Below are 13,451 nucleotides of genomic sequence, written 5' to 3'. Positions count from 1 at the left end.
AAGCCTTTCAGTGATAGAAATGTTGTTTAAATATTTCTGATTAGGTCAATGGACAGTTTGCTACAAGAACACAGACAGTGCATAGGTTTTACAATTCCTTACGAAAATTAACCATGGTTTTACTACAGTAAAAAACAAAAAACATGGTTAGTGTAAAACTATAGTATAACTACAAAATAAAAACCATAGTTTCAAACCTAGTTAAACCATGGTTAGTGTAGAAAACCATGGTTTTGCTGATATATTTAATATATTTATCTGTCGGTCTGTCCATTTAAACTACATATATATGATAAAACGATGGTTAATTTTTGTAAGTGATATGCTGTAGCCTATGTGTCTGTCTGTTTGTATGTCTGTCTGACTGCATGTGTTTGTCTGTCTGTCTGTATATGTTTGCACGTATGTATCTGTCTGTCTGTCTGTCTGTGTGTTTGGTTTTTTGTATCTGTCTGTCTGTCTGTCTGTCTGTCTGTCTGTCTGTCTGTCTGTATGTATGTCTGCATGTCTGTCTGTCTGTCTGTCTGTATGTATGTATATATGCATGCATGTATCTGTCTGTATGTGTCAGTCTGTCTTTCATTGTATGTATGTATGCATGTATGTATCTGTCTGTCTGTCTGTCTGTCTGTATGTCTGTTTGTCTGTCTGTCTGTATGTATGCAGGGCCTGAAGTTAACTTTATTGACCACAGCCACTGTGGCAGGTGGATTTAGAAATCCACCTGCCACAGTGACTTTTTACCAGCCAGTTTTTTTTTCCCTGAATATTGAATGTTAACACTGTCTTTATTGTATAAATTAAATATAATTATTTTTAGAGCTACAAAAGTGATTTTCTCTTTGTCTTAGGTTGTTTGATTAACATTAATGACACAGACTTAAGAATGTTAATTGAAGTTACTGTCTCTTTAAGACCAAATAAGCTCCGACTGATTTTGACTCTCTATAGACGGTTTCATCGGACGCACGTGATACACGTCTGGATCCGAACCTTACTTCCGGTTTCGTTTTTTTAATGGTCTGACTAGTTGCTAAACTAGAAGTGCCTCTTCTTCTTTCCAATGTGGCCGGTAGATTGACAGTGTTACCCGCCAATTGCAAAATCCACCCGCATTTGACGCGTGGTCGGGTGTTAATTTCAGGCCCTGTATATATGTATCTGTCTGTCTGTCTGTCTGTGTCTGAATGTATTTATGTATGTATCTGTCTGTATGTCTGTATGTATGTATGTGTGTATTTTATGTCTGTCTGTCTGTCTGTATGTATGTATTCATGTGTCTGTCTGTATGCATGTTTGTATGTATGTACAGTCTGTCTGTATGCCTGTATGTGTCAGTCTGTCTGTCTGTCTGTATGCATGTATGTATTTGTCTGTCTGTCTGTCTGATTTATGTATCTGTCAGTCTGTCTGTCCATTTAGACTAAAATATATTTAAAAACTGTAAATTATATAACCAACTTATGTTTCACAGTTTTTTTGATCGTTGATCATCTTACGCATGCACTTATGCACACACAGGCACTAACATGTATGTGCCATTTGTGTCTGTACGCAAAAACTTTGAAACAATAAAAACATAAGCTATATATAATCCAATGGATTAATGTAAAAAATGACCCCAACTGGTAACGCCTAAAAAGTTTTTCCACTTAAATTATCTCACTTTGTTAAAAATGTAAGTTGAAAATGTTTTAGGTGTTACCACTTGAAGTATTTATTTATTTATTTTTTATAAAATTTTCATCTTAAATTTTTTAACTAAAGTGAGAAGTTTATAAACAATTGTAGGTGTTACCAATTAAAGGATGTTTCGTAAAGGAGTAGTCCACTTTAAAGATGGGGCACATTGACTTACCATAGTATTTTTTCCCTACTATTAAAAGTCAATGGGCCCCATCTTTAAAGTGGACTACTCCTTTAAGTTGCAATATGCGTGTTCATGGAATTGTAAACATTTCGAATTTTTTTGCAGCTGTATTTATCTGTATGCATGCTTGTTTCTAAATGAATGCATTTATGCATGTTTGTTTGTACGTATGTATGCATGCATTTGTATGTTTGTATACTGTATCTGTTTGTACGTCTGTCTGTGTGAAAATGCTATAGGCGGATAGAATCACTGTTTCTTCATCCGTAATAACAAAAAGCAGCGATATTTTGCTGAGTCAGTTTGAGTATTACAGCCAGCTCTTTTTAAACCATGGCCTTTCCATAATAACATTTCATGAAAATAATCAGTGTGAGCCGTGCATTCATCTCTTTCATCCTTTAATTATTTGCTAGTTTTGTGTGGGTGGACAATCTGAGTGGAGCTCACAGGTGTGTCTTCAAACCATGGTGCTGAGAGCGCGGACAGCTAGAACATTGATCTGAAGCTACTGACGTCACACTAGCCTGTGAAGGACCGCCAAGACTCCTCCACAGAATCCTACTCAAGGTCATCAACAGAAAAACCAAAACGTGCCTCCCTCATAACAACATCATCACCTGGATGAGGACCCCGACGGCACGTTTTGAGCCCCCATGTGAAAACTCCAAACACGTGCTTTTTGTGTACCACCGCCTCAACTGGGGGAATCCAGGAGAAAAAAAACTGATTCAAAGCCAGCTGCAATAATGAACAATAAGATCATCCTTGCAAAACAACCCCATGAAAGTGCCCGCTGAAGGGTAGAGAAGTCCGAATATTAAAGGCATAGTTCACCCAAAAATGAAACTTCATTTACTTGCCTTCATGTGGTTACAAACCTGTATCTATCTCCCCGTTCTAACAAACATGAAGGAAGACATCCAGAGACATGTCTGCAACAAAACCGCCCATGAGCCCCATTCACTTCCATAGCATTCTTTTTTACTAAAATGAAAGTGAATGGGGCTCATGATCGGTTTGGTTACAAACACTTCTCAAAATATATTCCTTCATGTTTATCAGAACAAAAAAATTAATACAGGTTTGACAACATGAGAGTGAGGAAATGATGACAGAATTTTCATTTTTGTGTGAACTATCCCTTCAACAAAATGTTGCTGATCTTTCTCATCTGTAAATTGTCAATATTATCTTGTGCATATAAAGTAGTACAATTTCTACAATGCATCATTAACTGAGAGTAGCCCTTTATTTGCATTGCTATATAGCATTTCATTAGTAGCTCATTAGTGTTAGTATTTTGTAAAATTTTCTTTATCGCCTTTCTTTCATCTCTATGAGTTAGGCTGTATAGTTATATAAGTGTAGTTTAATAAACTAGTTTCTTTTTACCAAAGCTGTTCTGGACCATTCAGAAAGCTGAGCATGTACCATATTTCTATTAGGATTGTTGTTGTTACACAATTCACAAGAAAATCGTTTTTGTTTCCTGTAACAGTTCTTTGTAATTTAACCATTGCATTATTTAATGCTTTGACTTATTTGGAGACACAATGTGCAAAAAGATGTTTGTTTGGGTACATTTAAATTGATTGACAGCTAGCAACATTATCAACCCTCCAAAAACTACCCTGATTTCTTAATGTAGTGTTTTCAGGCATTTCGAAATCTATCCCTTATATGAGTCATAGCTCTACTGCTATTGCACATGACAAATGCATTGATTCAACAAAGTGTATACAGACATTTTCTTAATACCACATAATTAATGCAATAAAACGTACAGTTTATTTACTTTTTGTGAATAGTTGGTCATAAAGGTTGTATAAAGTGGTGCCAGAAGGGTTAAGTATACAGTACAGTACAGTACTTTACTGTTTCACTTACAAGGAAAAAGGAAAAAAAGTTTTTTCATGTTACTGGAAGAGCTTTTGTCATGTCCAGTAAATGATTGTGTTTTTTTATGGTGTGTTGAACAAAGACCCACCTTGATAACTGTTTTGTATTAAAACAGGAGACCCTTGTACATATATGCAAGCACTGTAAACAAACAGCATAATATTACATACAGTAGATTTTTAATTCAAATTTATTTTGTACTGCAACAACAACAACAAATCGTGTTTTATAGCAGCTTTAAAGGAAAAGCTGCCATATAAACCCCAGTGACCGAGATAAAGTGGACTGTAATAAGGAAACACACTAAAAAGATACAAAGCAAATATAGTTTAAACAATTTTGGAATGTACTGTATGTTGTAAGAAATGAGAGATAAACCTAATAAATAAATCAACTTTTTTTGTCTTTTTCTCTGAAATTTTATGAGGATCCCCTTAAACCTCCTGGAGGCCCTCTTGGGGTCCCCAGACCCCTGCAGTTTGAAACCCCCTGCTCTAACATGGTTCCATTTGACACATACAGTACGTGGTGCTCGAATTACAGTAGGAGAGAGCGAGGCACAAAGTGAAGCTTTTTGGCTCTATTATTCAAAAATATTTAAAGGAACAGTGTGTAAGAAATTTATATCAATTAATCATAAAATGGCCCTGATATGTCACTAGACATTAAGAAATCATTTTCATTTCAAATACTTATATCACTCACAACAGTGGTCTGGCCAGGATATTCTCATTTAAAAAGTGGAGTTGCAGCCCTCAACTGATGTTTATGTTGTCATGTTGTTTATTGGCCACCAGTTGTGTGATTGCAGTACCAGTTTTAGCCACAAGTTTTGTAATTGCAATACCAATTTTGGCCACAATCCTACATACTGTTCCTTTAAGTTAGATTAATCATTCTTTTAAATAATTCACACACATCTCTGCTACAAATGAACTCTTAAAGTTTGTTTGTGGGACCTATCGTACAATTACACAGAAAGTGACAGGAGTGCAAATGTTAACTTACCCCATGGTTAATTGTAACAAACAGAGGTTTTGTTGTAACACCTGCTAGAAAATTTTGATTAAACACAAATAATTCAATAAAATTGATAAAAGTTTTCAATCCCAGCTACAGTATCAGTAGGAGTTCCTTCAACGAAAAGTCAAGATCTTCGCAATTTATCATCGCAAAGGGCTTAAAATCAGACTGACCAAATAAGATGATGATTTGATTAAATCTCTAAGAGCAGTAAATCACAGCACAAAACATGGCATTTCCTGCTGCATCTAGGTGGCGCTATGACTGAAGCTGAATATTGGCATGGAAATGTGTTCAGCACAGAACTCTTATCAAACATGTGAAGTGTGGGTCAGATTGAATATTGTATGCCTGAGTTAGAACTACTTCCTGTTTCATGGCGAAAATGCTGAAATTTGTCAGGCCGCCACGGACAGACCCTCCAACGAAAAGTCAAAAGCTCCACAATTTAACATCGCAAAGGCCTTTAGATGACACAGACCAAATATGATGATGATCTGATTAAATCTCTAGGAGAAGTTCAAAATGGCCGACTTCCTGTGGGGTTTAGAACTGGTTCCAAGGGACTTTTGTGTAGATCTTGAGATTTTGCAGGTGGCACTATCGAGTCATTTCTACACGCCCACTTCTGATGCCTATACCACATGTAAATTTTCATCACTTCTGATGTGTGTGCAAAGTTTCATGAGTTTTCGAGCATGTTTAGGCTCTCAAAAATGCATTTTATTTCGGAGAAGAAAAAGAAGAAGAAACTGAGCAAAAACAATAGGGCTTTGCACCCACGGTGCAGGCCATTCTGGCCTGCTCGTCAGTGCTCGGGCCCTAATAATGTTGATGAGTAAACGTTACAGTAACTGGTATCAATATTCCCTTCCCGAAAGGAGAGAAACTAATGCCGAAACAAAATGAAAATGGGAAAATGATTAAAAGCGAAACAGATATGAGTGGATAATGGTTTCTCTGTTTAACCCCAAGCTTTTGTTGGTTGTAGCCTTTAATAAATGGACTAAGAGGGACTTTTTGGTAATTGGATGAGACATGACCTTGGCATCAAGCACAACCTCTATGTATCATTGTTCCCTATAAAGGAAGGGTGAGGTTATTTAAGTAAAATATTTCAGAACAATATTGCACAACCTAAAGGCACAAAAAGGCCATTGTCCATATAGTCAAACAAGATGCTGCTTTCAATACAAATAATAAGCCCCCGGAAACAATGTTTTACATGATGAACTCCAATGGGACTGCATGCATGCATGGTTTATTAGTCATTCCAAACTTTTATTGCCAAAATCAGTTGTAAACAATTTAAACTTGATGACTTTTATGTTTGCATTTATTATATATTAGGTGTATTCACTTGCAAATTTTTAAAATAATATTGATGCATTTAATAAAGACAACATGAGATATGTACAGGGCAATGAAGCATTCGTTGGTAAGCTAAAATCAAACATGTAGAAAAAATCCAGGTTTGTTACTTCTCAACAGTAAGTGAAGTGTCTAATTTATAACTTCAAGAGTCCTGCATGTTTTGCAGGAGATGCTTTGGAGTTGTGTGGTTTGAAATGTGATTATAACAGTACATGTTTTCTTGCAGTCAACTGTCATTTATTATGTATTTTGACATTATATTTTAGATCAATATTGTAGATTTTGTTATACACCTATGTCAGAAATTGGTACATTGTAATACAGTTTTTTACAATCACTTTGCTACTATTTTCAGAACCTTGATGTCATTTTTCACAACTCTAGATACAAAACTCAAAACGGTAATCACTTGTAACACAGGCTGTCTAGTGTTCAAAACATTGCATTGTGCATTCACATCTTTAAAGACATCTTGCACTTGCACAATCATTGTTTCAAAACACAAATTTACGGTGAAATACCATGGAAACATAACTATAGATCACCCACACACCTGATAGTTTCACTAAGTCATTGTTTGTACAATCATTAAGTATTGTAGAACAAAATTGGTGATACAGATTTCATTATGGTACATGTAGAGCAAATACATATCTGTAAAAGTTCTGCAGTAGTAGAGAGAATACGACAGACACATTGGAATCATTGAACAAAGTTGGTAATGTATTGATGAAAACACTACAGTACAATCACAACATAGGTCACATCATTTCACAATCTGCACTCAATCATCAGTAACAAGTTGGCAGAATTGGACAAGCAATTACAAGGGCCTGCATCTATACAGTACAGTGATATTTGGTTCATGCTCCATGCTTATTGGTTACAATGAACCTCATAATCTTGAAACTTTCATGATTTTCAGTAAACATGGAAGATTCTTTGTCTGTTTCCATACAACTATTATGAATAATGCAACAGTTACTTATCATTTTGGGCAGTTGTATTGATTGATAGTTAGATCATTGTAAGAAAATGAATAGACACTTATTTGAAATGTGATGTGTGAATAGCCTTTTGAAACAGTAGTACTTTGATGTTAAGTTGTGTCATATTGAACACGTGATTTTGGTTGAATGAACAAATGATCCAAGTTTTATGTGTATTGAATCCAAGCAATTGAGAAAAGAGTTAAGAGTTTTGAAAAATGTGCATTTTGATCTTTGGTTGTGAGTTTTGTGTCTAGAGTTGTGAAAAATGACATCAATGTTCTGAAAATAGTAGCAAAGTGATTGTAAAAAACTGTAAAATGTAATTATGCCTTGTTAAAGGCGCTCTAAGCGAATCTGTGTGACGTTACTTTTTGTTGATGTTTGAACTGTTTTCATACAAACGGAGCGTAGCTAACTCCTCCCCCTCCCTCTCCCTTCCGTGCTTTCATGAACGCGCCTAACCCCCACTCCCAAATCCTTCTTGTCGTTTATTAACTGGAACACTTTGTTATCGTTTCTGGTTGTAGGTTTGGCCACTTTGTTATTATTGCAGTTTGTGGAGCCTGGGCTGTCTACTAGATCACGTTTTTTTACAGTTTGATCAGCGGACAGGCAGCAACCAGATAGTGAGGAGATGTTTGCTGTATGTAACAAAAAATGTTTTATGGTCTAAAACGCGTGAATTCGCTTAGAGCACCTTTAATTCTTTTTACATCAATTTCATTGAATCCTTTAGCAGCCTAAAGTATGAAAATGAGGGCGCAATTACATACAAACAGTGTTGGGGAAAGTAACTTTAAAAAGTAATGCATTAAAATATTAAGTTACTCCGAATTGGGTTACTTAGTTACTTTTCATGGAAAGTAATGCTTACATTACTTTTTAGTTACTTTTGCGTTACTTTTTCTTGGATGAGGCTTGATCTCTTTCAGACCTTGCAGGTGTTTTTATGACTAAAAAGTTGAAAATTGCATATTTCATCACAAAAATGTCGAGCTCTGGCCTGCCATCTCAGTTTCTGACTCAAACTGTCTCCACACATGCGTGTACGCATAGAGTGCATAATGTGACTACGTTTAGTTTATTTCAGTACATTTTTTTAATCTAATAAAAAAAACGAAAAAAGTAACTTGCATTACTTTAAAAAATAAGTATAACTCAAATATTAATGTACATTTAAAAAGTAATGTGTTACTCGTTACTTCAGAAAAGTAATGTTATTACGTAAAGCACGTTACTTATAATGCTTTACCCCCAACACTGCATACAGACATATGGTACATACATTTAAAGAATATATACATCTGAACCCAATATATACATGCCCGTTATAAAGTTTATAAAGTTTTCAGTGCAATGTAAATGGCAATTGTGCATGTGTATGTGCAGTTCAAATAAGGTAGGTTGCAGATTGGCTACGTTGTCAGTTTGACATGCAAAGTCAGTGTCTGCTGTGATAGAAGGAGAGGCAGTGAATGGCAGTCATCACCAACCTGATGGCCTGAGGGTAGATCAGCATTTAAACTATTGCAGAATTGTAATGATAGCACATTACTGTAACATGAGCAAGAGCAATGTATTGATTATGATTTGGTGATGAATAATTTGCTTTTAGTTTAATGTTAAAGGTGCAGTGTGTAATTTTTAGAAGGATCTCTTTAAAGAAATGCAAAATAATATACAAAACTATATTATCAGTGGTGTATAAAGACCTTTTAAAATGAACCGTTATGTTTTTATAACCTAAGAATGAAATGTTTTTGTCTACATAACAGAGAGGGTCCTCTTACACGGAAGTCGCCATTTTGTGCCACCATGTTTCTACAGAAGCCCTTAACGGACAAACCTTTTTACTAAGTTGTCTCCGACGATGAAATGTTTGTCCGGTGGTGGCTATTCGTAGCTTCTTTATGCATTTCAAAAGCGAGGGTTGGGCAGTGGACTGAGCCGTTGGTTGCAGTTCGCAACCTCACCATTAGATGCCACTAAACTTTACACACTGCACCTTTAAGCTTATAACACTAAGCATATGACTTGTTTATGTAGCCTACAGTGTCAAAAAAATGACATGGTAAATATCAGAATGCAATATCAAAAAGAAAACAAATTGTTATGACTATCCTTCAAAAGATAGAATCTAGATTTTCTTGATGGGAATGTGTGCTTATTTGTATAAACCATTAGCTCTGTCAAAAAACCATTAGCTCTGTCTCTTTTGAAAATGGACTTCCTCATTCTCAGCAACCAAAACATCCAACACCCATCCAGCAACCTATCTATCTAAATCTTAAAACCATTATCCAAACATAACATTCATCTTCTTTAAAAAGGTAAAACCCCTTTGCCAATCCTCCAGCAAAGAATGTGGTTAGGTTTAAATATTCCTGTAAAGGCAGAAGTCTAATCAACAGTTACTGTAACATGACATATGATAACTATTTCTACACAATGTAGGAATGCTTTAAGGAAACATGCTGTGATACAGGTTCACTTTGACAGCACAAAAAAAATAATGAAACATTTTCAATGCAAAGTGTGGAGAAATTTTCTTTTACAAACATTTACCAGAATAAAAAAAAGTTTCTTCCAAATAGCACACGTGTTTTAGGCTAAATACTATTAGAACACATGCAATGTGTGTGTGATCTATACATGGGATTTCTTTGATCATTTACTTTATTATTAAGCAGTGACAGTAGTATCAATGGCCTTTTAGAGGTCATTCATTAGTAAATGTGAAGGGTCAGATTTGCATGATGACATTTCTTGGCGATGCTGAGTATCACATAGTCAATTTACAGTAAAAAAGTTGAACAAAGAAAAGAACCATAAACTGAAACTGACTACTGGAGCCAGTTTAAATAAAGGTGTGGATGACTGGCATACTTGTTTGTTTCCTGAAACACAACACGTATCTAAAAACACAACTGCAACATAGTAGTAATTTATCTTGAAGAATTTAGATGCACTGTACATTGTGATGCAAAATGATACAGATTGCTTTCATTTAAATTGTTAAATATACAACATAAAATTCTGTTTTGTCTATTTTCAAATAATTTTAGTTATTTAACTTTAAAAGTGGTATTTTTACAATTAAATATTTTCTTTCTCCATATCCAAATATTTTAGCTATTCACATAAAGTAGAAAAGTTAGATCAATTAATAAAGTTTACCAAAGAAAAATCTTAATCAAAGAGATAAAATGTGTAATTTATATAAAATATACATGTAATTATAAAAATGTAAATAAAACAGAAGATTTACGTATAGGCTACGTTTTTTGCAATTTATTATTACCTGAAGGAGGGTGGCAAATATTTAACTTATATATTAATATTAATACAAAACTTTAATAGTTATTCTGATGTTGAATGATAAGTGTAACGTTACATAAAGATTTAAAAAACTCATATACGTAAAACAATATAAAAGGTTTAGTGACTTTTATTGTGAAGTCCTTAGAGTCGCAATCTTTGTACGTCACAGTCGTCAGCTTCACGTTTGTCGCTTTGCTTTCACGTTGCTGAATATCCAAAGAAACGGCATGCATGATATGAAATTTTTAGAATAGACATTTTATTAAACAACTGAGTTATCCTTTATAACATTTATTACGTGCTTTTGATGTGTCATTACTGAAACGTGAACGATGATGTATCAAGCCAGCTAAAACGGCTTCTTATCCATAATTGAATGCTTCTTCAGTTCAACTTCGAAGATTTATACTAAACTTTAATACATAACGTTACATTTAAAACATGTTGCGGAGTTTCTGTAGGCATCACAAACAATTTGCACAGGTCATTTGGCCATTTTCATTTCGTCAAGGACAGCATGCCCCTAGCACATCAACATCACACCTCCAAAAGGCGAACTATAGCAGCGCATTAACAGGTAAGATCATTGCAAATAGACAGTGTCTATGTCCCAGTCTGTTTTCTACATTAAATCATCCTCTCTATGTAATGTAAAGAACATTCTGTGAAAATATAACCTTGATATCTTATTGAGAAAGTCAATGTCAACGACTGAACTCAATGAGATCAACACGTTAGATCAAGGTCTGATGCTCCTAATCTCATTATATTGAGGATTTCACAGACAGAGTCACACATATATACAGGCAAACAGTGATATGTTAATCGCGCTTACATTTTTCTACAGAAAAAAGGAAGTTCTATGAGAATGTGTCGATATCCCAAGGTGAAGGTAAGCATCATGCAGCATCTTTTAGTTCAACAAACAGCTCAGATTTGCTACTCCATTAAATAATTTTTTTTCTTTAAAAAAGAGACAAATGTTTAAAATTAAAAACTCTGTTTGAATGTATGTTTTCATTAGGAGGCTTCGAAATTATCCTTGACAAGCGAAAGCTGAAGACTCCTGGAGGAAAGCTTTTCACAGTGCCCAATGAAGCTCTTGCCATAGCTGTTGCAACGGAGTGGGATGCTCAGAAGGACACATTGAAGTTTTACACCATGCATTTAGTACGGTGTCAGATTAGTAAAAGCAAAAGTTCTGTGATTGTGCATGTACTACCATGACATGATCTATATAACACCCATTATTGTCTTTACAGACCACACTTTGTAACACAGCTCTTGATAACCCAACACAGAGAACGAAACACCAGATAATCTCAGCAGCGCTTAAGTTTTTGGACACCGATACGATCTGGTACTGATGTTCACCTGTGCTAGTTCAAGTTAAAGAGAGACAGTATTTCTTTAATCTAGTTGATTGAATTATGTAATTGCTGATGATAATAGTTTCCTAATTGCATCTGCTAAATATAATGACATTTTAGTTACAGAGTTGAGGAACCTCCACCTCTTGTGGAACTTCAGAAGAATGAATGGGACCCTGTACTGAACTGGATAGAACAAAGGTGACCTTTAAAGTTTTGCTGTTTGGCAACACACTTATTTACGTAATAATAACAGTACCCATAATATACTATAAATGTCATGTTTGAATTACTGTTTAGGTACAATGTAGTCATAGGCTCATCTTCCAATATAATGGGCCCTCAAATTCCACAAGAGACTAAGGAGATTTTTCATCAACACCTCAATTCTTACAATTTTTGGTCTTTGACAGGTAAAGACACAATAGCAATATTTTGGATTTTGTGCTAATAAGCATAGGCTTGAGTATGTGATCACTCAATTAAAATCATTGGTCCTGACCTTTGGGGTGATTGACAGACACCTAACCGTGGAGCAAGCCGTTCTCTTGTCCAGACTGGAAGAAGAATTCCAGGTATGACAATTTTTTTTTATATTTTTTAATTACAAATGTGCCTCTATACAAACATAACATACCATTTTGTTTTGTTTTAGATCCAGCACTGGGGAAATGTGGAATTCGCTCATGATTATGACATGTATGAGTTGCAGGCGCGAGCAGCTGCTGGTGCATTGTTCGTACATCTGTCTTCTGAATCCAGAGCTGTTAAGAAAAAACTTTTACAGGATTGATTAAAAAATAAACATGTACAAATGAGCAGTGAGTGACTGAAAGCAATCTGCTTGGTTTTAATGCTATGAAAGAATTTTGAACAACAATATAAATATTCAAGAACATGATATGTACCTTACAATACGTAACATGCAATTAACAGCAGCCAAATTTGTAAATAGCAAAATCCCAGTATTTCAATGTCGGAGATGTAAAACTGTATGCTTTATTTGTTTGAGAGTTTTCAACTTAAAGACTGTCATGTGTGAACGTGTGGTTGTGTCACCTCATTTATTTTCCACTACACATTAACCTACAAAAATCCTTTAAGGTCAAAGTAAAGTCATACCTTTACAGTTTCTCAGAACATATATTTACATAATAATCACAGCAGCCACAATATGTCACATCTAAATCACTGATGTTTAGGTATAATGTAGTCATTGGCTTGTCGTAATTTGTGTACTATATTTGGCCACCAATCAGACTAACATATCTATCAGTAATAAGAAATTGTACATGGAAATGGAAAGTCAACACAACACAGTAAGGTCATTACACAGCAGGAACTCAAAAATTTCACTCAAAAATGAAAATTCTGTTGTCATTTCATCATCCTCATTGTTGTTCTAAACCTGTATTAAAAAAATTCTGATAAACACAAAAGCAGATATTTTGATAATAGTAAGCACACAGCTGATTGTAACCAATGCCTTCCATAGTAGAAAAAACAAATACAATGGATATCAATGGGTAGCATCAACTTTGTGCCTACCATCATTTATACTTCCATAATATTTGTTTTCCTACTATAGAAGTCATGGTT

At 34.9% G+C, this 13,451-nt stretch overlaps 1 protein-coding gene across 1 annotated transcript; it reads left to right on the top strand.

Annotated features, from left to right (window-relative positions):
* The first annotated feature begins 10,636 nt into the window (after positions 1–10,636).
* Positions 10,637–12,895, top strand: atpaf2 (ATP synthase mitochondrial F1 complex assembly factor 2). Its single transcript, XM_073866831.1, has 8 exons — positions 10,637–11,059; positions 11,330–11,374; positions 11,507–11,652; positions 11,745–11,842; positions 11,973–12,053; positions 12,153–12,266; positions 12,313–12,427; positions 12,508–12,895. Exons 1-8 carry the CDS (start codon positions 10,924–10,926, stop codon positions 12,643–12,645), a joined length of 873 nt encoding a protein of 290 aa, XP_073722932.1. The 5' UTR covers positions 10,637–10,923; the 3' UTR covers positions 12,646–12,895.
* Positions 12,896–13,451: the final 556 nt, after the last annotated feature.

Source organism: Misgurnus anguillicaudatus, chromosome 4, assembly GCF_027580225.2.
Source record: "Misgurnus anguillicaudatus chromosome 4, ASM2758022v2, whole genome shotgun sequence".
In the NCBI taxonomy this organism is placed as follows: domain Eukaryota; kingdom Metazoa; phylum Chordata; class Actinopteri; order Cypriniformes; family Cobitidae; genus Misgurnus; species Misgurnus anguillicaudatus.
The sequence above is the reverse complement of the archived record's forward strand: the minus strand, read 5'-3'. Positions and strand labels throughout refer to the sequence as shown.